The sequence below is a fragment of the Microchirus variegatus genome, assembly GCF_963457635.1.
Source record: "Microchirus variegatus genome assembly, chromosome: 8".
Classification (NCBI taxonomy): Eukaryota; Metazoa; Chordata; class Actinopteri; order Pleuronectiformes; family Soleidae; genus Microchirus; species Microchirus variegatus.
In genome coordinates this window covers 31015284-31040565 of record NC_139809.1, presented here as the reverse complement: position 1 = coordinate 31040565, position 25282 = coordinate 31015284, and the positions used below count along the sequence as shown (strand labels likewise).

At 39.8% G+C, this 25282-nt stretch overlaps 2 protein-coding genes across 10 annotated transcripts; both read left to right on the top strand.

Moving 5' to 3' along the window:
* On the top strand, positions 1-19685 carry LOC310930328 (NLR family CARD domain-containing protein 3-like). 9 transcript variants are annotated; one of them, XR_014592894.1, is made up of 16 exons: positions 1-62; positions 578-612; positions 1900-2047; positions 2211-2341; positions 2737-2850; positions 3842-3955; positions 4939-5052; positions 6024-6137; positions 7113-7226; positions 8312-8514; positions 8882-10676; positions 16808-16981; positions 17125-17301; positions 18011-18184; positions 18842-19080; positions 19608-19685. XR_014592894.1 is itself a non-coding variant. In XM_083893275.1 (15 exons), the coding sequence occupies exons 4-15, from the start codon at positions 2313-2315 to the stop codon at positions 18861-18863; spliced, it is 3141 nt and encodes a 1046-aa protein (XP_083749401.1). In that variant the 5' UTR covers positions 1-62; positions 578-612; positions 1900-2047; positions 2211-2312; the 3' UTR covers positions 18864-19346. The 9 variants fall into 9 exon arrangements, 6 of the variants coding, with proteins under 6 accessions (XP_083749401.1, XP_083749398.1, XP_083749402.1 ...); XR_014592896.1 differs by lacking the exon at positions 19608-19685 and having other exon boundaries at positions 18061-18184; positions 18842-19346; XM_083893275.1 differs by lacking the exon at positions 19608-19685 and having other exon boundaries at positions 8885-10676; positions 18842-19346.
* Positions 19686-19871: 186 nt separating this feature from the next.
* faap24 (FA core complex associated protein 24) lies at positions 19872-23819 on the top strand (the record flags this gene model as incomplete). The annotated part of the gene is made up of 4 exons (XM_083894332.1): positions 19872-20005; positions 21662-21804; positions 21880-22035; positions 23568-23819. The coding sequence occupies exons 1-4, from the start codon at positions 19918-19920 to the stop codon at positions 23817-23819; spliced, it is 639 nt and encodes a 212-aa protein (XP_083750458.1). The 5' UTR covers positions 19872-19917.
* Positions 23820-25282: the final 1463 nt, after the last annotated feature.

The following is a 25282-nucleotide window of genomic DNA, read 5'->3' as shown; positions in this document are numbered from 1 at the left end:
AAGCGCCGACGGTCGAAAATGAGACAGCAATTTTTAGAGCGAACAACAGCAAAGAGTCCAAAGTAAGTACATTAATTTAGTTTTTAACGTTAAAACAATGATGGTGACTTGAATTCCACATTATTTTACGCATTCTAGGTGTATTTAAACCGTTCAGTTGTAAAGTAGAATCATGTTTTCCATCGTTTTGATAAAAAAAAAAAAAAAGCCTGTGACGCACTTACTAAAACCACCTGATTCCGTTAGAAAAAGTCGTGATTTAGAAGTCGTTTATTTAGTGAATGAAGTGTTTATTTTGACCAAAGCTGAATTTATGATGTGTAGAAACAGTGATGTGTCAGTCAACCTTTTATAATTCGTGTTGGTCTTAAATTCTATTGTTATTTGAGATTTTTTAAATCACTTTATAACGGAGTTTGGTGGCTCTTAACTGTTAAAACGGGAGGAGAAAACGAGCTTCCTGATTTACAGAAATGTGCAGACAATGAATGTATGATGAAGTTGAGAGGACAGCTGTCTGTCAGTCCAGAGGAGGGTGGAGCAGTGAAAGTGAAACTATTCTGTGACTTTTCTTCAGTCGCCATTTTAACTGCGCAGCACGAAGACACAAAGGTGAGTGTTGACGTGACTATAATCATAATATATGATTATATTTGATCATTTAGTGCGTGTGAAGTACCTTACAGTGATACTTGAGTAAAAGTACACGTATGTGACCAGAAAATGACGTTGGTAGAAGTTTTTAGTCACTTTTTTATAAAATGACTCGAGTAAAACTCTTAAAGTATGTGACATTTACTGTACTTCAATATCAGAAGTCATTTTCTTATGACTCGAAGTAAATGTTACCAGAAATAACAAAGTAAAGTACAGATACGTGGATGTTGTACTTAAGTACAGTAACAAAGTCAAACACTGCGTAATCCTGATTAGAGATTAGAATCGTAACTCAAGTCTGTCGTCATTTGTTTTTCCTAAATGTGAAGTGCGCCATTTTGTCAATTTTACTCAAACGCTCCAAACCAAGCAGTCCATTTCCGGTTTTCAAAATAAACTCCCGTCCAACGCGAACATGTTAAAATACATTAGATTTAATAATCCAAACGATTATAAATAATCATTTTGATTAAAAATGAAATAATGATGTCAAATTAAACGCATTAGTAAAATTTATTTTATTTAATTGAAAATAAATGAATAAATAATGATAAATCATTTCGGAAGTTTTAAGTACTTCATTCACAAGTAGTAGTAGTACACTTTTACTGTGTACTTTTGTAAGTAATCCAGGGTCAAAGTTCACACGTCTGTATTTGGAGTAGTTTAAAACCCACAATTTTCATTCGTAGTTTATATTTAAATTTAATTGTACTTAGTACTTTTTGTACTTCATGCACAAACAGTATTAAGTACTTTTACTATGTACTTTTGGAGTAATCCAGTGTCAAATTTCGGTAAACTGAACAAGATTCTGACTTTTGTGTGGGATAAAATCCACTATTTGTGTTCATAGTTGATGGTTTAAATTTTATTAGGCAAAGTACTTTATTTACTTCATGCACAAGTAGCATGAAGTACTTTTACTGCGTGACATTTTCTAATCTTCAAATGAACACATGGAAAATGTAAATAAAGGCAGGATTTGCTGAAGCATCAGAAGTGTATGTGATAAAGTCAGAGGCTCATGTGTTTGTGAGATCTCTGGATATCAACACATGACACTTTATCTAACATTCAGCTGACTTTAATGCAGGCAACAGTCCTTCAATAACACACAAGCAGAGGAGCAGAGCACCATCTACTGGCCATAGGCTGCTAAAGCACACACATATATCAGTAACATGAAGTGCAGATTTCATCAAACACCTTCTCTAACAGAAAACTCCTGTTGTCTTCCAGTTTCCTCTGGTGTGATTGGTCACTGGACTGAACACAGATCCACATCAGACGTCCTCCAGGAAACATGAAGGAGATTTTCCACTGCAGAGTTTGAGAGGGAACTCTTTAAAGTGCTTTAAATATGATGCTTTCAGTGGAGCAGTGAGAAGTAAGTGAGGAGCTCATTGACACAAACTAATGACAACAACAAAGAGAAAAAGGGCTTTTTATATATATTAGGTTTACAGTTGACATTATAAAACAAGTTATTTTGCTCAAATGAGCTCTGTCAGTGTCTGTCAGTGTCAGCTCACTGTCTGTTTCTCTCTCAGAATGACTGAAGTCCAGCAGATGAGTGATTGTGTGGAGGAAGACGAGGACAGAGCAGAGACTCCAGGACCCAGCTGTCTGTCTGTGAAGACTGACCAGTAACTATGGAAACACCTGGAGCCTCAGAGACAAAGTAAGAGACAGTTTGTCCAGTGAAGTGTGTTAGCAGCAGATCATTCAGCTGTTTGACCAACCGTCATAAAAACTGTTATTATGCTTTTATTATTTTAAGTTCCTACTGCATATTTTAAAGGTGATATTTAATTTAAAATTGAATATTTTTTTAGGCGTGGGGGGGAAAATCCTTCATTTATGCTGTGTTCCATCTGCATTTACTCTGACACAGTGACATTAACAGTGATTCTCACAAGTGTTCTCTTTATTTTGATACCAAGATAATCCACATAGAGCTTGTAACTGCAGATGTTTACTCTATTAATTTGGGCATGTCATTTTTGAGCAGGGACTCCAAAAAGAGGGTCAGGGAAGAAGAAGTTAAACTATATAAAACCCTGTTTGTGTTTGCAGACGTCACAACCAGAGAGCAGAGACTCCAGGACCCAGCTGTCTGTCTGTGAAGAGTGATAAGTCTATGGGAAAATTTATAGACTTCAGTCATGAACCTGGAGCCTCAGAGACAAAGTAAGAGACAGTTTGTCCAGTGAAGTGTTTTAGCAGTAGATCATTCAGCTGTTTGACCAACCATCATAAAACTGTTATTATGAGGAAGCTTAGAACAAGACAACAGACTTGGTTGTGTGTTAAACACAAATGCTAAAAATAAAATAAATGAAAATAATGTTTTATGACCATGTTTTCTGCTGATGTGTAAGTAACAGCCTCGTGTTGCGTTCAGGTATTTTCATGTCCGCAAAAATGCGTTGTATGCATTTATGTTCTTTTGACTCGCTAATGAAATGATTGACATGCATTTGGAGACTGGGGCCTGATTCTATTGGTTTAGAAGTTTAAAATTAGCTCTCAATCACCCAAATTAGCTAATGTCAGCCACTGCTGTGGCGCTGTGTAACTGAACATGCTGCAGAGTCACAGAGTTGTGATTACGCTCCGCACAGGGAGGTTTTCTTTTTTTATTCAAAACAAGTTCTTTTTAGACCAATAGTGACATGTAAATAAAATTAAATGTTTTTTTAATAATTTGGTACCTAAAAATATCTCAAATGGCACAGATGGTGCCAAACTGTGCCAAACGAGAGAACGCAGAGACATCTCTTTACTAACACCTCTGTCATTTTACTCTGCTTCACTTCAGGAGCATCAGACTTTGCACAGCTCATGTCCACGTGTTGTTACATGACCTCCATGTGTTTTTAAGCTCCTACTGCATATTTTAAAGCTGATATTTACTTAAAAGTGCAACATTTTTTGAGGCGAGGGGAAAAAAAATCCTTCATTTATGCTGTGTTCCATCTGCATTTACTCTGATACAGTGGCATCTACAGTGAATCTCACAAGTGTTATCTTTATTTTGATACCAATATAATCCACATAGAGCTTGTAACTGCAGATGTTTACTCTATTAATTTGGGCATGTCATTTTTGAGCAGGGACTCCAAAAAGAGGGTCAGGGAAGAAGAAGTTAAACTATATAAAACCCTGTTTGTTTTTGCAGACGTCACAACCAGAGAGCAGAGACTCCAGGACCCAGCTGTCTGTCTGTGAAGAGTAATGAGTCTCTGGGAAAATTTATAAACTTCAGTCATGAACCTGGAGCCTCAGAGACAAAGTAAGAGACAGTTTGTCCAGTGAAGTGTTTTAGCAGCAGATCATTCAGCTGTTTGACCAACCATCATAAAACTGTTATTATGAGAAAACTTAGAACAATACAACAACAGACTTGGTTGTGGTTAAACACAAATGCTAAAAATAAAATAAATGAAAATAATGTTTTATGACCATGTTTTCTGCTGATGCGTAAGTAACAGCCTTGTGTTGCGTTCAGGTATTTTCATGTCCGCACAAATGCGTCGTATGCATTTATGTTCTTTTGACTCGCTAATGAAATGATTGACATGCATTTGGAGACTGGGGTCTGATTCTATTGGTTTAGAAGTTTAAAATGAGCTGTCAATCACCCAAATTAGCTAATGTCAGCCACTGCTGTGGCACTGTGTAACTGAACATGCTGCAGAGTCACAGAGTTGTGATTACGCTCCGCACAGGGAGGTTTTCTTTTTTTATTCAAAACAAGTTCTTTTTAGACCAATAGTGACATGTAAATAAAATTAAATGTTTTTTTAATAATTTGGTACCTAAAAAAATCTCAAATGGCACAGATGGTGCCAAACTGTGCCAAACGAGAGAACGCAGAGACATCTCTTTACTAACACCTCTGTCATTTTACTCTGCTTCACTTCAGGAGCATCAGACTTTGCACAGCTCATGTCCACGTGTTGTTACATGACCTCCATGTGTTTTTAAGCTCCTACTGCATATTTTAAAGCTGATATTTACTTAAAAGTGCAACATTTTTTGAGGCGAGGGGAAAAAAATCCTTCATTTATGCTTTGTTCCATCTGCATTTACTCTGACACAGTGGCATCTACAGTGAATCTCACAAGTGTTATCTTTATTTTGATACCAATATAATCCACATAGAGCTTGTAACTGCAGATATTAATTTGGGCATGTCATTTTTGAGCAGGGACTCCGAAAAGAGGGTCAGGGAAGAAGAGGTTAAACTATATAAAACCCTGTTTGTTTTTGCAGACGTCACAACCAGAGAGCAGAGACTCCAGGACCCAGCTGTCTGTCTGTGAAGAGTGACTGGTCTATGGGAAAATTTATAGACTTCAGTCATGAACCTGGAGCCTCAGAGACAAAGTAAGAGACAGTTTGTCCAGTGAAGTGTTTTAGCAGCAGATCATTCGTTTGACCAACCGTCATAAAAACTGTTATTATGAGGAAACTTAGAACAAGACAACAACAGACTTGGTTGTGTGTTAAACACAAATGCTAAAAATAAAATAAATGAAAATAATGTTTTTATCTATGTTTTCTGCTGATGTGTAAGTAACAGCCTCGTGTTGCGTTCAGGTATTTTCATGTCCGCACAAATGCGTTGTATGCATTTATGTTCTTTTGACTCGCTAATGAAATGATTGACATGCATTTGGAGACTGGGGCCTGATTCTCTTGGTTTAGAAGTTTAAAATGAGCTGTCAATCACCCAAATTAGCTAATGTCAGCCACTGCTGTGGCGCTGTGTAACTGAACATGCTGCAGAGTCACAGAGTTGTGATTACGCTCCGCACAGGGAGGTTTTCTTTTTTTATTCAAAACAAGTTCTTTTTAGACCAATAGTGACATGTAAATAAAATTAAATGTTTTTTTAATAATTTGGTACCTAAAAATATCTCAAATGGCACAGATGGTGCCAAACTGCCAAACGAGAGAACGCAGAGACATCTCTTTACTAACATCTCTGTCATTTTACTCTGCTTCACTTCAGGAGCATCAGACTTTGCACAGCTCATGTCCACATGTTGTTACATGACCTCCATGTGTTTTTAAGCTCCTACTGCATATTTTAAAGCTGATATTTACTTAAAAGTGCAACATTTTTTGAGGCGAGGGGAAAAAATCCTTCATTTATGCTGTGTTCCATCTGCATTTACTCTGATACAGTGGCATCTACAGTGAATCTCACAAGTGTTATCTTTATTTTGATACCAATATAATCCACATAGAGCTTGTAACTGCAGATATTTACTCTATTAATTTGAGCAGGGACTCCAAAAAGAGGGTCAGGGAAGAAGAAGTTAAACTATATAAAACCCTGTTTGTGTTTGCAGACGTCACAACCAGAGAGCAGAGACTCCAGGACCCAGCTGTCTGTCTGTGAAGAGTGACTGGTCTATGGGAAAATTTATAGACTTCAGTCATGAACCTGGAGCCTCAGAGACAAAGTAAGAGACAGTTTGTCCAGTGAAGTGTTTTAGCAGCAGATCATTCGTTTGACCAACCGTCATTAAAACTGTTATTATGAGGAAACTTAGAACAATACAACAACAGACTTGGTTGTGTGTTAAACACAAATGCTAAAAATAAAATAAATTAAAATAATGTTTTTATCTATGTTTTCTGCTGATGTGTAAGTAACAGCCTCGTGTTGCATTCAGGTATTTTCATGTCCGCACAAATGCGTTGTATGCATTTATGTTCTTTTGACTCGCTAATGAAATGATTGACATGCATTTGGAGACTGGGGCCTGATTCTCTTGGTTTAGAAGTTTAAAATGAGCTGTCAATCACCCAAATTAGCTAATGTCAGCCACTGCTGTGGCACTGTGTAACTGAACATGCTGCAGAGTCACAGAGTTGTGATTACGCTCCGCACAGGGAGGTTTTCTTTTTTTATTCAAAACAAGTTATTTTTAGACCAATAGTGACATGTAAATAAAATTAAATGTTTTTTTTAATAATTTGGTACCTAAAAATATCTCAAATGGCACAGATGGTGCCAAACTGTGCCAAACGAGAGAACGCAGAGACATTTCTTTACTAAAACCTCTGTCATTTTACGCTGCTTCACTTCAGGAGCATCAGACTTTGCACAGCTCATGTCCACATGTTGTTACATGACCTCCATGTGTTTTTAAGCTCATACTGCATATTTTAAAGGTGATATTTACTTAAAAGTGCAACATTTTTTTAGTCGAGGGGAAAAAAATCCTTCATTTATGCTGTGTTCCATCTGCATTTACTCTGATACAGTGGCATCTACAGTGAATCTCACAAGTGTTATCTTTATTTTGATACCAATATAATCCACATAGAGCTTGTAACTGCAGATATTTACTCTATTAATTTGAGCAGGGACTCCAAAAAGAGGGTCAGGGAAGAAGAGGTTAAAATATATAAAACCCTGTTTTTGTTTGCAGACGTCACAACCAGAGAGCAGAGACTCCAGGACCCAGCTGTCTGTCTGTGAAGAGTGACTGGTCTATGGGAAAATTTATAGACTTCAGTCATGAACCTGGAGCCTCAGAGACAAAGTAAGAGACAGTTTGTCCTGTGAAGGAGTCAGACTCATAAAAGTGTAGATTCACAAACCAAACCTCTGTGTCCTCACAAAGACACACACACACACCATAGTGAGACAAACCTGTAAGACAATAAAGTGTCTCAGATCAGAATCAGCCACATACATGTCCACCTGTCCCTGACATGTTAGTAATAAAGAAATGTCCTCACAGACACATGTCCACCTGTCCCTGACATGTTAGTAATAAAGAAATGTCTTCACAGAGACATGTCCACCTGTCCCTGACATGTTCGTAATAAAGAAATGTCTTCACAGACACATATCCACCTGTCCCTGACATGTTAGTAATAAAGAAATGTCTTCACAGAGACATGTCCACCTGTCCCTGACATGTTAGTAATAAAGAAATGTCTTCACAGACACATGTCCACCTGTCCCTGACATGTTAGTAATAAAGAAATGTCTTCACAGACACATTTCCACCTGTCCCTGACATGTTAGTAATAAAGAAATGTCTTCACAGAGACATGTCCACCTGTCCCTGACATGTTAGTAATAAAGAAATGTCTTCACAGCCACATGTCCACCTGTCCCTGACATGTTAGTAATAAAGAAATGTCTTCACAGACACATGTCCACCTGTCCCTGACATGTTAGTAATAAAGAAGTGTCTTCACAGAGAAATGTCCACCTGTCCCTGACATGTTAGTAATAAAGAAATGTCTTCACAGAGACATGTCCACCTGTCCCTGACATGTTAGTAATAAAGAAATGTCTTCACAGAGACATGTCCACCTGTCCCTGACATGTTAGTAATAAAGAAATGTCTTCACAGCCACATGTCCACCTGTCCCTGACATGTTAGTAATAAAGAAATGTCTTCACAGACACATGTCCACCTGTCCCTGACATGTTAGTAATAAAGAAGTGTCTTCACAGAGAAATGTCCACCTGTCCCTGACATGTTAGTAATAAAGAAATGTCTTCACAGACACATGTCCACCTGTCCCTGACATGTTAGTAATAAAGAAATGTCTTCACAGGGACATGTCCACCTGTCCCTGACATGTTAGTAATAAAGAAATGTCTTCACAGACACAAGTTTGCTGTTCCTGTGGACGAGCAGACGTCCTGCTGTCCTCTCTGTCAGGACGTCCTGAAGGATCCAGTCTCCACCAGCTGTGGTCACTGGTTCTGCAGACGCTGCATCTCCTCATACTGGGACCAGTCTGGTCCACCAGGAGACTCCTGCTGTCCTCAGTGTGGGAAAAGACCCAGGACAGGACGTGGACCACTGGGTAAGACTCTTAAGGAGAGCAGCTCCCATCAGCACGAGCAGACTTTAGAAATGGAAAAACAGGAGAAAAATGTTTAAAAGTTAAAAATGTTAGTCATGTGATCATGAAGATGATGGAGTTTAACTCTCTGCTGCCCCCTGCAGGTTGAAGAAATGAAGGTTTACCCTCATTTTCCTGCTTTTCTATCATCATTGTTCTCTTGTATGCAGACGATTCTCTTTCCTTCACAATCATCTCAGTTATTCTAGAATGATTCAGTCTTTCACAATAAAGTTATTCAAGTCATTACAGTGAAATGAAAAAGATGAAAATAATCCTCAGCTGCTCAGATTCTTTCTTCAGTCTGACTTTGTCTCTTGTCTTTCAGCAGATGTTGGTCTGCAGGAGGTTCTAGATGAACAAAAGATCAGTCTGAGGAGGAGATTTGAACATGTGACTGAAGGAATTGACGGAAGAGGAAGTAGAACCCTCCTGAACAGGATCTTCACTGAGCTCTACATCACAGAGGGACAGAGTGAAGAGGTCAATACTCAACATGAGGTGATGCAGCTGGAGACCACCTCCAAGAAGAAGATGGTCCAGGACACTCCCATCAAGTGCTGCCACATATTTAAAGCCTTACCTGACCAGCAGGGGCGCATCAGAGTGGTCCTGACCAACGGCGTCGCTGGTGTTGGAAAAACCTTCTCGGTGCAGAAGTTCACTCTGGACTGGGCCGAGGGTTTGGAAAACCAGGATGTGAATCTGCTGATTCTGCTTTCGTTCAGGGAGCTGAACCTGATCAGAGATCAGCAGCACAGTCTTCTCACTCTGCTCCATGTTTTCTATCCAACATTAGAGAAGGTCAGAGCAGAGAAGCTCGCTGTCTGTAAACCTTTGTTCATCTTTGACGGCCTGGATGAAAGCAGACTCTCACTGGACTTCAACAGCAGGTCTCTGGTTTCTGACGTCACACACAGGTCATCAGTCAACGTGCTGCTGACCAACCTCATCCAGGGGAATCTGCTTCCCTCAGCTCTCATCTGGATAACTTCTCGACCTGCAGCGGCCAATCAGATCCCTCCTACATGTGTTGACAGGGTAACAGAAGTACGAGGCTTCACTGAGGACCAGAAGGACGAGTACTTCAGGAAGAGATCCAGAACTGAAGATCTGTCCAGCAGAATCATCTCACACATCAAGACGTCCAGGAGCCTCCACATCATGTGTCAAATCCCAGTCTTCTGCTGGATCAGTGCTACAGTTCTGGAGCACATGTTGACCACAGAGCAGAGAGGAGAGCTGCCCAAGACCCTGACAGACCTGTACTCACACTTCCTGCTGGTTCAGACAAAGAGGAAGAAGAACAAGTACGAGGAAGGACGTGAGACGAGTCCACAGGAGCTGATGGAGGCCGACAGGGACGTTCTTCTGAAGCTGGGGAGGCTGGCCTTTGAACATCTGCAGAAAGGAGACATCATGTTCTACCAAGAAGACCTGGACCGGTGTGGTCTCAGTGTGACAGAGGCCTCGGTTTACTCTGGAGTTTGTACAGAAATCTTCAGAAGAGAGAGTGTGATCTTCAAGAAAACAGTCTACTGCTTTGTTCATCTGAGCGTTCAGGAGTTTCTGGCTGCAGTCTACTATGCCAGATTGAAGACAGAGGAACGACTGCGTGACTTCTTCGTACAAGATTATGATGATGATGATGATGATTACTCTTCTCTGAATGTCTACCTGAAAGCAGCCATGAAGAAATCACTTCAAAGTGAAAATGGTCACCTGGACCTGTTTGTTCGCTTCCTTCATGGACTCTGTCTGGAGTCCAACCAGAGACTCTTAGGAGGTCTGCTGGGTCAGACTCAGAACAGTCCAGAAATCATCCAGAGAATCATCAAGAACCTGAAGGAAATGAACACGAAGAACATCTCACCTGACAGAAGCATCAACATCTTCCACTGTCTGACAGAGATGAACGACCAATCAGTGCATCAGGAGATCCAAGAGTTCATGAAGTCAAAGAACAGAGAACAGGAACTCTCTGAGATCCACTGTTCAGCTCTGGCCTACATGCTGCAGATGTCTGAGGAGGTTCTGGATGAGTTGGACGTGAACAACTACAGAACATCTGTCCAGGGAAAACAGAGACTGATTCCAGCTGTGAGGAACTGCAGGAAGGCCAAGTAAGTTCAGACATGATCAATAACATCATCAATCAGTGATGGTTGATCAAATCTTCTTCTCATTCTTCTCACTTTGTGAGTCAGCTGTGTTGTTTTTCATGTTTTAAATGATGCAGATTCATCAGCTGCTTGTGATTCTTGCTTTGAACGTCTTTATTTGGCCATTTACTGTTAATGTTTCATTGTTAACTTTCTCTTCATGTGACTTTGATTCTTTTTGGTTTCACCTAAACCTGATTAGACTCCAACACGGGTCAAAGCAAACCCAAAGACCTGGGGCCTCCCAGAACCTGTCGTACGCACAAATAAATTCAGATGTGTGATTACTAGGGGGGAGACACGCAGCAGCAGCTGGAGTTCAACAGTCTGACGGCTCTGACAGTGTTTTGCGTTACGTTCATCTGTGCAATACCATAGCGTGATATCCGGAAATAATGTACTATGTCAAGTTGTCAACGAGTAATAATACAACACTGTTGAGGAATATTTAGATATATTTGGCTCTGTGCATATCCTCATACGGAGCAAAACTGAACATAGGAGCGCAGCTTCGCGGCTGAGACACAAATAGACTATTAACTTAAAACTTTTACTCAAACACAAAAGTCCACTTTAAGAAAAAAAAAAACATTTATTAACAAACCACATCAACATGAGTGCAGAAACGAAGTAGTACTGAAATACTGAAAAATAAAACTCTAAAACAAATAGCCTACAAACAGTGGGTCCGGCCGCACAACACAATTAGGTTATAAAAATACTAGAAATAAATGTGCACAATAATAAAAGGGAACAATAACTTTAAACTGAAATGAAATACAGTGTGTACTACCTGAAAAATAAAGCCGACAATGAGTGGGCACAGCGCACTTGCGCATCAGGCTAAAAAAAATGCCCAAGTCCAATAAATAGAAATAAATGTGTACGGTAAAAGGGAACCAGTACGTTATTTTGTCATAAACTGAAACGAAATAAAGTGCATAACAATAACAAAGTAGGGTCAGTTCCAAAAATAAATAAATCAAATGCCCAAATCCACAAGTACTTCAAATAAAAAACTATAACATGGTATTACTGTTCAAAACGAAATAATGTAAATACAACAACAATGAAATAAACACTACTACTCCCTCAGAGAAGTACAATCAGTGTCCACCGTCCACACTTTATTGTGTAGTGTGCGAGAAACACAAGCATATCCACGTTCTTTGGAAGGAGACAGCTTCTGGATTTGTTGACAATAAATCCTGCCATGGAGAAAATGCGTTCAGAAGGCGTGGATGTTGCAGGGATACAGAGCAGTCGCTTTGCTACTCGGGCCAAGCTCGGGTATCTGTCATGGTTTTTTTTGGTCCACAGTCAACTTTGGTTTTGTCCTGGAGATAGTTCTTCATTTCTTCTGTGCTTCTCCCACCTGTTTCTGTAGAGACCAGGGGCCTCATGTACAAAGACTTGCGTGGATTTCCTACTAAATCTTGGCGTACACCAAAACCTAGAAACTGTCGTACGCACAAATAAATTCAGAGAGAGAGTATTTTTTCTTCAATGCTTTTCCATTGAGCCGTATATGACGGGTTGCACCAGCATATCACTGCTCTCATCTGAGCTGCAAAATAATAATATCTAAGATAAGGTAAGCCCCATCCTCCCTTTTGTTTAGCCAGCTGTAAGGTTTTGAGGCGAACTCTTGGTCTTTTACCTTGCCATATATACCTGGATAACATTTTGTCCCACTCGTTAAATTGGTTTTGGTTAATCTCTATTGGCAGAGTTTGAAATAAATATAAAAGTCTTGGCAATATAGTCATTTTAATGGAGTCGATTCTTGAACTAAGGCTAAAGAAGGGAATTAAGTTCCATCTTGCTATATCATCCTTTATTTTTTTATGTATGGGCGGATAGTTGTATTCCGATATTTTTGTAAGATCTTTTAGTAAGTTGATGCCTAAGTATTTAAAGGACTCTGTTTGCCATGTCAAGGGGTAACTGTTTTTGATTTCTCTTGGTGGGTAGTAGTTATATGAGAGTAATTGGGTTTTACTCATATTGATTTTGTACCCCGATAATTGGCCATACTGTTCAAACGATTGCATCAATTTAGGCAAAGAGTGTGTTGAGTGACCAAAGTATATGAAGATGTCATCTGCATAACAAGCCAATTTATATTCCGTCCCTTTAATAATGATTCCCTTGATATCTTCATTTTGCCTGATGTACTGAGCTAGTGGTTCCAAATATAGCGTGAAGAGTAATGGTGACCATGCACAGCCCTGTCTAGTGCCCCTTTCTAGGGTAAAACTATTTGATAAATATCCATTGATTTTGATCCTTGCAGTAGGTTTGTCATATAGTGCCTGTATGGTTTTAATAATTGTATCACAGAAGCCTAGTCTATGCAGAACTCTGTAGAGAAAAGTCCAGTTCACCGAATCGAAGGACTTTTCAGCATCTACGCTCATCACTATTGCTTCCATTTGATTTCTTTGTATGTGATCCATAATATGCAGTGTCTTTCGTATATTGTCTTGTGTTTGGCGTTGGCGTATAAAACAGGTTTGATCATTATGTATTAGTGTCGGTAAGAATTCTTCTAATCGTTTGGCCATAATAGAAGTAAATAATTTATAGTCCACATTAAGAACAGAGATTGGTCTAAAAGAGCCACACTCCATTTTGTCCTTGCCTTCTTTTGGTATGGCTGAGATTATTGCCTCCTTCCAGCTGGGTGGAGTTTGTGCATTTTTTAAAGCCCAGTTCAGAGTGGGAAGTAAAACAGGTATTAGTTTTAAATTCCTTGTACCACTCTGCCGTATAGCCATCAGATCCTGGCCATTTGCTTAATTTAAGTCTACCAATTGCAACTTTTAATTCTTCTTCAGTTACATCCGCAGTCATTATTTCATTTTGATTTTCATCTAGAGTGGGTAATTCTAAAGAAATCAGGAAGCTGTCAATTTGGGCCACACTCCCACCTGGAACTTCAGAATATAAAGTTTTGTAAAACACTTGGAAAGCTTCCTGAATTTCATTTAGTTTATTTTTTATCGCTTTTGTCCTCGGATCTCTAATTTTATGAATTGTATTTTCCGCTATCCTTTTTTTCAATTTCAATGCCAATACTTTCATAGATTTGGAGCCACTTTCGTAGTGTTTCTGTTTTAGAAACATTAAGTTTTTCTCTCGATTTCTTTTGTGGCCAAATTATTAATTTCGTTCCTGGTATGTCTAATTTCTCTCAGTGTATCCTGTGCCAAATCTAATTTATGTTTTCCTTCTAGTTTCTTTAATTTGTTTTTTAGGCACTCTACTTTTTTGTTCCGATTCTTTTTCTTAAAAGAAGATATTGCTATAATTTTCCCTCTTAAAACAGCCTTCAAAGTATCCCATAGAATGGGAGGTGAAACCTCTCCAGTATCATTGAACTCTAAGAAGAGAGAAATTTCTGATTTAATTTGTGTCTTAAAGGACGGATCATTCAGCAGACTTGAGTTCAATTTCCATGTATTATTCTTTGATTGCAGGTCAAAATCAACAGATAAGTATACTGGTGCATGGTCACTTAGATCTATTGTCCCGATTCCACGAGTATGTATTTTATGTTTATCCTTCCCAAATGTTATGAAATAGTCTATTCTTGTATACAGAGCGTGAGGAGCAGAGTAGTAAGTATAATCCCTTCTGTTAGGGAAAAAATCTCGCCATATATCAATTAAGCCCACCTCCTCAAAGAGTGTGTTTACTTTCTTATATAGGGACTTCCTATCCTGGGTTTTTCCACATGATGAGTCCAACTTTGGCCGCAAATGTATATTTAAGTCGCCTCCACAGATCAAAAGGCCCTCTGTTTCAGTTACCATAATATTGGTCATTTTTTGGAAGAAACTAATATCACTCCCTGGGGGTGCGTAGACATTCAATAGGGTAATTGGATTCCCATCCATCTTTCCCCTTACTAAAATAAATCTGCCCTCTTTATCACCCATTTCGAATGTCTTTTCAAAATTTAGCTTGTTTGAAATGAGAATAGCAACTCCTCTTCTATGGCCTTATTTGTATGAAGAAAAAAACAGATGTGTAAAACCCATTCTCTTTAGCTTCATATGCTCTTTGTCTGTCAAATGGGTCTCTTGTAAATAAACCACATGGGCTTGTTCTGTTCGCACTTTAGATATTTAGATTTTACTACGTTTGATTGGATTCAACAGCCCATTGACATTAAATGAAATGAATTTTACTTTGTCACTAGCCATGCTTATTTACTTCCAAGTGTATCAACAAAGTTAACAAAATAAAACTTAAAAGATCTACTCCCTGAACAAACAACAACCCCAAACATGGGTACGAAATAGAAAAGAAGAAAAACAAGAAAAAAGGTGATTCCAAGGCTGGAGTCTTTAAAAAATGACCCTGACCTGAGCTAGATGAAATATCTAGCTGTGAGGGAAAGCCTCTCCCACCATGGCGCTCGAAAAAACAAGAAAAAAGGTCTCTGTTCATTCCACAGAAAATGTGTCTTTATACAGTGTCCCTCGCCTGTATGTATTCTCATCTTGGGGTGAATTTAACACGTTCCGTTTAGCTTTACTATTCTTTAAAAAACAACAGTCAGAGCTTATAATTCCTCTGGAGAGGATGAGGACTGCCTTCTGAAAGCTCTCAGTTTCTCCTTGAAATCCTTCTCTCGCTTCTCACCAGTCGCTCGCCTGCTCTTTCCTCCCACTGTTTCCCAGGTGGAGCAGGATAACTGCTCAGCCAGGCTCTCCCTCTGTGTAATCACACTGACGGGCAGCCATTTGTCCTTCATATCTTTGGTCGCCTCCTCCGCCGTCTGGTACAGCTGCGTCCCATCCTCATAAAACACTCGTAGTTTAGCTGGGAACGGAGTCTGGAAGCGGATACTTCTCTGCTTTAACACTCGTTTCGCCTCAGCATATTCCTTCCTCTTCTGCAGGACTGCTGGGGGGTAATCCTGGTCAAAATAGATCAGCCTCCCGTTTAGATAAACTTTCTTTTTTCCCCTTGCGCAGAATCTCTTCCTTGACCCTATAGCGGAGGAAATTGACTATTATTGAGCGCGGCTTGTCTTCTCTGTCCCCGGAGGGTCTTGGTGCTAGCGCTCGGTGCGCCCTCTCAATATCCAGCTCCGTAGTCGGGGGGATCTCCAAAGTGTCCCAACAGTTTTTCCACAAACTCCACCATAGATGCGCCCTCTGCTCCTTCGGGAACATTATATATCCTTAAATTCTCCCGTCGGGATCTCCCTTCATGGTCAAGCAGCTTGTTTTCTTGCTGATGCATGACTTTATCATTTTATTCAACACCTGCTCCACGTTTTGAACCCGGTCTTCGACTTTTTCAATTCGCACCTCTGCCTCCGCTATCTTTTGGTTAACATTAGTCATTTCTGATTTAATGTCGTTTAGTTGTTCTTTTGTGTCTTTTCGGACTTTTCCTCTTTTCCTCCAAAACTTTGGCCAGACTTGCGGCGTCACTTGAGCATGAGTTAGCCTCATTAGCTTCACCATCTTGTACCTGTGCAGGAGAGCTGTCCTCCGGGTCTACGTCAGTCTCAGGCTCTGCACCAGTGCCTTCTTTCTTTGAACGTGGCTTCTTCACCATTCTTGCCCCTCTTTTCTCTTCAAGCAGTATCTGAAATTATCGTATTTGACGGTCGAACGGGCGAAATAACTATTTAGGCGAGGGAGCTGTTACTTTAGGGAGCCATTCAGGATGTTGACGTCACAGGAACCCCCGACAACTCACTGTTTCATGTCAAACACAACATGAAAATGTCAACATATGATATTTTTCTATAATCACAGACTGGATTATTGTGAACTCTCAGAGACTCAGTGTGAAGTCGTGGTCTCTGCTCTGAACACATGATCAAACACTGACTGTTTTCAACAAGTAACTTCTCATCTTTTATTCTTTATTCAGGTTTAATTTCTGCAGTTTGTCAGAGATCAGCTGTTCTCCTGTGATCGCAGCTCTGAAGTTAAACATTAAACTCATTTGATTCAAACTCACTCACACTCTCTCTCTCTCTCACACACACACACACACTCTCTCTCTCACACACACACACACACAGTCGTTGTCTAAAGTCTCATCTTTTATTCTTTATTCAGGTTGAGGGGCTGTGGTTTGTCAGAGATCAGCTGTTCTTCTCTGGCCTCAGTTCTGAAGTCAAACTCCTCTCACCTGAGAGAACTGGACCCAAGTCAGAACGATCTGAATGATTCAGGAGTGAAGCTGCTGTGTTCTGGACTGGAGAGTCCACATTGTAGACTGGAGACTCTGAAGTGAGTTCACTGACTGAAGCTGCTGCTGTTTTTTTTAAAACTTTCATTTCATTAACATTAAACTCATTAGGTTCACACACACACACACACTCTCACACACACACAGTCGTTGTCTAAAGTCTCATCTTTTATTCTTTATTCAGGTTGTGTGACTGCAGTTTGTCAGAGATCAGCTGTTCTTCTCTGGCCTCAGTTCTGAAGTCAAACTCCTCTCACCTGAGAGAACTGGACCTGGGCTGGAACTACAATCTGAAGGATTCAGGAGTGAAGCAGCTGTGTTCTGGACTGGAGAGTCCACATTGTAGACTGGAGACTCTGAGGTGAGTTCACTGACTGAAGCTGCTGTTGTTTTTTTAAACTTTCATTTCATTAACATTAAACTAGTCTTTAGATTTTTGATATTATCGTATATCATGATATTTGCCGTCAGATTTGATATATTTAAAGATATCTAATATTGAACGTCCACTGTGCATTTTCATAATATTATTTTGAAAAGAAAATCCTGGTGGAAGTGGATTTGTCTGTGTGATGCATGAAGAGCTTGATACAGCGACATGATGACGGACTTAGTCGCTCAGAGTCAAGCTGGAAATATTTAGTCAGTATTTAGTATTTAAAGCAGGAGAATTTGAAGGAGGTCATGTGTCAGGTGTTGATGAAGCAGCATCACAAACCTGAGCTCTCACCTCAGAGTCCATCATCCTGCACAGTTTGATCGACTCGACTCCACAACTTCAGCTCGGGAGGAAACTTCCAGCAGCAAACTGACAATACTAGGAGCACAAATATAAAAGAATGTAACCTGCTACTTTGTCAAAGCTATGGTTCTGTTTCATACGCTCGTAAAAACATCATTCAAAATCACACTTTATTGATATCATCAAATTATCAAATATCTAGATATTTAATGTTGATATCACCCAAGTCTGTATTACACTCATTTCACTGATGAATGAATGACACACACACACACACACACCCACACACAGTCGTTGTCTAAAGTCTCATCTTTTATTCTTTATTCAGGTTGAGTCTCTGCAGTTTGTCATTGATCAGCTGTTCTTCTCTGGCCTCAGTTCTGAAGTCAAACTCCTCTCACCTGAGAGAACTGGACCTGAGTGACAACTTTCTGAAGGATTCAGACGTGAAGCCTCTGTTTGATCTTGTGCAGAGTCCAGACTACAGACTGGAGACTGTGAGGTCAGTAGAGTCCAGACTACAGACTGTGAGGTCAGTAGAGTCCAGACTACAGACTGTGAGGTCAGTAGAGTCCAGACTACAGACTGTGAGGTCAGTAGAGTCCAGACTACAGACTTTGAGGTCAGTAGAGTCCAGACTACAGACTGGAGACTGTGAGGTCAGTAGAGTCCAGACTACAGACTGTGAGGTCAGTAGAGTCCAGACTACAGACTGGAGACTGTGAGGTCAGTAGAGTCCAGACTACAGACTGTGAGGTCAGTAGAGTCCAGACTACAGACTGTGAGGTCAGTAGAGTCCAGACTACAGACTGGAGTGCCAGACAGTTAGTGCATCAATAAATAATTAAAACATAAAAAAAAATATTTAAAAATTAATATGAATACTTTTAAAACCCTTTAAAGATGTGAGGAAGAGACAAAATGTCTTCCCTCTATTGACCCTTTTCCACGTCATAGTCTCAGCACGCTTCGCCTCGGCTTGGCTTTTCCATGAATATAGCTCCTCCTCACAGTTTATGATGACGTCATGTCAACAATGAGTGAATGTAAAGTAAAGTGATGAACATGAATCAGCTCTGAACTGGACTGAAGTCTCTGCTGCTTCACTAACTCACTGCTGTGACTCTGACTCTTCTCCTCTGTCGTCTTCTCTCAACAGGTGGAGGAGGTGGTGGGAGTGAAGATGATCTTCATCCTGAGTCCTGCTCTGTGACGCAGCTTCAGCAGATCAGGGACAAACATCATGTGAAGGACAAAGGTTTTTCTATGACATCACTTTGAACATGGTCGGCTCGGTCCTGTCGTCCTGAACCTGTGAACATTTCACACGTTCACAACTTCATTCTTTCTGAGACGTTTTCCGTTCACCAAACAGATAATGGAGTGAAATTACAGAGAGTAAGCCATTTTGGATTTTGAGGAAAGTGTAAAATGCTGTACCGGCCAAAACTGGTTAAAAAAGTTTTTTTTACAATATAGATACTGAAACCATGAACTATTAATAAAAATGATGTTTTATACCTCTTCAAAGATGGACAATTGACCTATTTATGTTGCTAAAAGAAACTTTGACTGGATTACATCAAAGTACACAGTAAAAGTACTTCATACATCCGAGTACTCATCGAATCGAAGACAACTGAAATCATAAACTACTATTAAGAACCGTGTATTTTATACTGCTTCAAAGGTGAATGATTAACTTTGACCCTGGATTACTCCAAATGTGTACAGTAAAAGTACTTCATGTTGCTTGTGTGTGAAGTACAAGAGGTACTGAAATCATCATATACTAAAAAATGAATATATGCATACATGTATAAATACCTTTTACTGATGTTTTATTTGATATTGTTATGTTACATGTCATCACAATGACGCGATATATGTTGTTTTGACGTGTAATTAAAGGTTTTTCTTTTCAGTGCGTCGTGTTCGCGTTCGACAGGACTTTTATTTTGAAAACCGGAAATGGACTGCTTTTGAGGAGAATTGACGTAAAGGAGAGAACGTAAGTAACGTGTGTGGAGACTGCAGTTCTCTTCCGGGCCACCAGCTGGCGATGTAGCAGCGCGTGTCCTTTATCCAAACCGCCGACAGAAACCCGGATGCAGAGGTTCGGTGGTTGTGGAGGCAAAAACGAACAAGTAGGTCGGTAAACAAAGTATTCGGAAGTGGTTTTTTGAAGAGTTTGTTGTTATTTTTCGAAAAAGGTGAAAAAGCTCATGTGAGCGGATGGCTCTGCTGAACGCTGTTCCTCCGTACGGACACGTTATCGCTAACGAGAAATGGAGAGAGACGAGCCTCATTCACAACCTGAAAGGTAAAACATTTGTGTTAAATTAACATTTAACCGAAAATATGACATGTATATGTAATATTAAACATATATACTGTATGTCATATTTTCCTTCCTGTACTATGTTCCAGAAACCTAGTCTGAAACTCCATTCGCAAAAGTTCATATTTAAGGTTGTTTCCCTCTGAAATCAGACAAGTACATGTTGTGTAATATATAAGTATTTTTTAAAACATTTTAAATAGTTTAAGAGTTCAATCGGCGTATTTATGATCCATATAAAATATTTCGATGACGTCGTAGAAGGACAATATCCACTCTCACTGTACACACTGCTAACCTCTCATGTTAGCTAACCCCAATTAAATGTTCTTGTTCTCATAATATATATATATATATATATATATTTAATTACAGTGCAGATTATATGTAGATTGGAGAGACATTAACTTATTACTGAAGTAACACAATTTGTGTGTTGTTTGTTTTCATTAAACAGTTTATAATGAAGGTTTTAATAAAATGGGGCCAACATTTCTGCATTAATTATAGACTGTAATGGTCTCAGATTGAATACATCATGAGTAGTTTAAAAATGAGTGAAACAACTGTATTCCATTTGACTAATATTGTTAAAAATGGTCAGAAAATGGTGATGAAATGTCTTGTTTTTGTTCACAAACCAAAGTGATCTCAGGAAAAATGAGAGAAAGCAGCAGGAAAAAAACGTCAGGGAAGAAATGGGAGAAATCTGAGTTTATAAAAAAAGAAGGGAGAAATGTCAGGATTTTTTTTAATATAAATCTCAGGAAACAAAATCGGCAAAATGGGATGAAATCTCTGGAAAAACATCAAGGAAAAAATGGAAGAAATGTTGGGGAAAATGGGAAAAACCATGGGAGAAATCTGAGTTTAAAAAAAGAAAGAAGGGAGAAATTGTGGAAAAAGTTGTGATAAATGTCAGGAAAAAATGGGAGAAATCTAAGGAAAAATGGGGAAAAACATTAGGAAAATGGGATGAAATCTCAGGAGAAATGGGAGAAATCTGAGTAAAGAGAAACGTCAGGAAAAAAATGTGAAAAAGTCCTGATAAATCTCAGGAAAAATGGGGAAGAACATCGGGAAAATGGGATGAAATCTGAGTTTAAAGAAGGGAGAAATGTCAGGATTTTTTTTTTGCTAAATCTCAAGGAAAAATGGGATGAAATCTCTGGAAAAACATCAAGGAAAGAAATGAAGGATATGTTGGGGAAAATGGGAAAAAATTCAGGAAAAATGGGAAAAACATCAGGGGAGAAATCTGAGTTTAAAAAAGAAAGAAGGGAGAAATGTCATGAAAAAAAATTGTGAAAAAGTTGGGATAAATCTCAGGAAAAAATGGGATGAAATTTCAGGGAAGAAATGTTGGGGACGCAGCAGGAGAAAATAGAATAAACCTCAGGAGTAAATGGGAAAAACATCAGGGATAAAATTGGATGAAAACGCAGGAAAAACATTCAGGAAAAAATGGAAGAAATGTTGGTGAAAAATTGCAGAAATCTCATGAAAAGTGTCACCATATCACATTTGGGACGGACCAGATCAAACTGGTCTGTGGCCCACATCAGGCCCCAGAGCCTTATGTTGTCCATGTGTGCTTCTCCTCCTCCTCCTTCTTCTCCTCCTTCTCCTCCTCCTCAGGTGGAGGAGTGAAGCTCCTGTTCGACAGTGAACTGAGTTTGACAGATTTCCACCTTCCCAACAAAAGCTGCGTCCTCTACGTGTCCGAGTGTGACATCATCGCAGGAAACGGCTACAAGAGGAAACTGGTTCGCTACAGAAACGTGAGTTCAGTGATTGGCTGACGGCGTTCACGCTGTCTGACCCTGACGTTAACGGCGCCCCCTCCTGTTGAACAGGCGAGCAGCAGCTTCCAGGGCCTGGTGTTGGTGGAGAGGACCAGACTGAGTGAACAGTTCTTCTCGGCCGTGCAGAAGTTTGTGGTGTTTGACCTCGGTCTGACTCTGCTGACGGTCAGCTGTCAGACGGAGGCCTCGCAGCTCATCGCACAGATCGTACGTCAGGAAGATTTGTCATTTAGAAATATATCTTATATTCATATATCAATATTGTGACGAGACGCAGTCACGATGGGACATCTTTTCTTGGTTTTAAAGAAGCTTGTAGTTGCTTAAGGTGCTGCTTTAACTTGGTTAGCTAGCCAACTATCTATGCGGGTTAGCTTTCGGTCAATCTGTCTATGCTAGTAAGCTAATTAGCCAACTTTCTGTCAATCTAAGTGGGTTAACAAACGAGCCAACTTTCCGTCGATCTAACTGAGATTGTAAGCTAATTAGCCAACTTTCCGCTGATCTGTCTAAGCTAGTTAGCTGATAAGCCAACTTTCAGTCGATCTGTCTAAGCTAGTAAGCTAATTAGCCAACTTTCCATTGATCTTTCAAAGCTGCCAAGCTAATTAGCCAACTTTCTGTCGATCTGTCTAAGCTAGTATACAAACTAGCCAACTTTCCGTTGATCTATCTGAGATAATAAGCTAATTAGCCAACTTCCATCGATCTGTCTGAGATAGTAAGCTAGTTAGCGAACTTTCAGCCAATCTATCCAGGCTAGTAAGCTAACTAGACAACTTTCCTTTGATGTATCTAAGCTAGTAAGCTAACTAGACAACTTTCCGTTGATGTGTCTATGCTAATTGGTTAACTAGACAACTTTCAGTCAATCTGTCAAAGCTGGTAAGCTATTTTGCCGACCATCAAACTATCTATGCTAGTTAGCTAACCAGACAACTTTCAGTTTGATCTATCCAGGTTTGTAAGCTAACTAGCCAACCATTGATCTATATATTCTAGTAAGCTAACTAGCCAACCATCAAACTATCTATGCTAGCTAACTAGCCTGATTTGGGTTGATCTATATAAGCTAGTAAGCCAACTAGCCAACTTTCCATCAATCTATCTAGGCTCGTAAACTAACTAGACAACTTTCCCTTGATGTATCTAAGCTAGTAAGCTAACTAGCCAACTTTCGGTCTGTCTATGCTCGTTAGCTAACTAGACAACTTTCAGTCGATCTGTTAAAGCTAGTTTGCCGAACATCAAACTACCTCTGCTTGTTGGCTAACCAGACAATTTTCAGTTGATCTATCTAGGCTAGTAAGCTAACAAGCCAACCATTGATCTATATATTCTAGTAAGTTAACCAGCCAACCATCAACCTATCTATGCTAGCTAACTAGCCTCATTTTGGTTGATCTATCTAAGCTAGTAAGCTAACTAGCCAACTATCAGTCAATCTATCTAAGTGAGTTAACCTAACTAATTATCACTCTATCTAACGATCGATCTATCTAGGGTAGCTAACCAACTTTTGATGAAATAAAAATCTGCCCATAAACCCTAGGAATAGTAAGTTAAAGAGCGGTCGTAACTGCATCAGCACAGACGTGGTTTTATCATCAAAGTTGAATAAAATCGTAATCTTTAGTGAAGTGAATCACACTATCAGTGTCTGGACTTAGTCTCTGTGACGATCTAAAGTATCATAAACGTTTAATTGAGTCATTGTGACCCACTCTGCTGGTCTGCAGGTCCACAGCAGCAGCAGAGGAAACCCCTTCAGGAGGAGTTCTTCCTCTCAGCTGCTGGACCCTCTGGTTCTGGCCGTGGTCCAGCAGGTCCCTGGTGTGGGCCGGATCAAGGCTCTGGCTCTGCTGCAGAACTTCTCCAGCCTCCAGCGGCTCTGCGGCGCCACCATCAGGGAGCTGGAGCCTGTGGTGGGTCCAGCAGCCGCTCAGCACATCCACGGCTTCTTCCACAAACAGGCGGCGGCCGAGACGTGAACGCTCTGGGTTTGTCCTGAGAACCAGAGGAGACGACTTTAACAACGTTATTGATTATTTTATTTATTCATGTTCATGTGTACATATACACACAGTATTTTCATCTATTTGACACTTTTGTTTCCACATTAAATACATATCAGTCATTTCTTTCTTTTTTAAATGTGTGTATTTTCATTATTTTGTTCTTTTTTCTCGTCTTTCCGGTGCAGAGTCTTAACTGAGTGAATAGTAACGTGATGACATCATCATCATCATCACCTCATTCAATATTAACGATCGCTTCAGAGCTGCACTGCACACGTTTGTTACCTAGCCTCTGTTTACACACACACACACACACACACATTCATGAGCTGGCTAGCTTAGCATGATAGCTTTATTGTTGGCTTGCATGAATGATGAATGGATGAATCTGAAAAGAGTTCACAGTGAATGTGTTGGTTGAGAACTGTGATGATGTCATCACTGAGAAAACGAACAGGATGCTTCATGTTTTTTTTATAGTGTGTGTGTTCAGTCATGTGTGACTGTGTGTATTTGTGTGCTGCTGCTGCTGGTGGCGCCCCCTGCTGCTGAGATACAGATATTGATAATTCCTAAATCTATTTATAATCCTAACTTTACTTATAATCCCAAAATCCTATTTATAATTTCTAAATCTATTTATAATCCCAAATGTATAATTCCGAAATCTATTTATAATCCCAAAATCTACTTAAAATTTCCAAATCTATTTATAATCTCAAATTTATTTGTAATCCCAAAATCCTATTTATAATTCCAAAATCTATTTATAATCCCACATTTATTGATAATTCCTAAATCTATTTATAATCCCAATTTTATAATTCCAAAATCTATTTGTAATTTCCAAATCTATTTATAATCCCAAATCCCTCAGATTGGTCATGAACTCTGACACAAGAATCAAAGTGAACAAATCCGAACTGTAGATTAAAGTTAAGCAGATTTAATAATCCCTGAAAACATGAAGCGTTAATCTCCAACATTTAGCAAAACAAATGTGTTTAACAGAGGATTCTGAGGTGGATTAGAGACACAACAATCACCTCCACAGATGTTGTTGTTGTTGTTGTTGTTGTTGTTGTGACACCAGCCTCCTCCTCAGGGTCCACACAGTTCTGATCCGCCCCTGGTGTCCGTGAACGCACCAGCGCCGAGTCCCGCTGTTTAACATTCTGTCCTGAGCGGCCGCAGGTTGTTGCGCAAGCGCAGCCTTTTGAGTTTGGATGAATACGGAGCGAGGAAGAGGAGGAGGAAGAGGAGGAGAGGAGGAGGAGAGGAGGAGGAGGAGGAGGAGAGGAGGAGGCAGAGACTGGACTGGACGGACCGGAGAGGAGCGGAGAAGACCGGGGCAGGGGAGGAATCATCAGGCGGACATGGAGGCACAGAGCAGCGGCGGCCGCTCTGACGGTGAGAGGAAGAGGAGGATGAAGGAG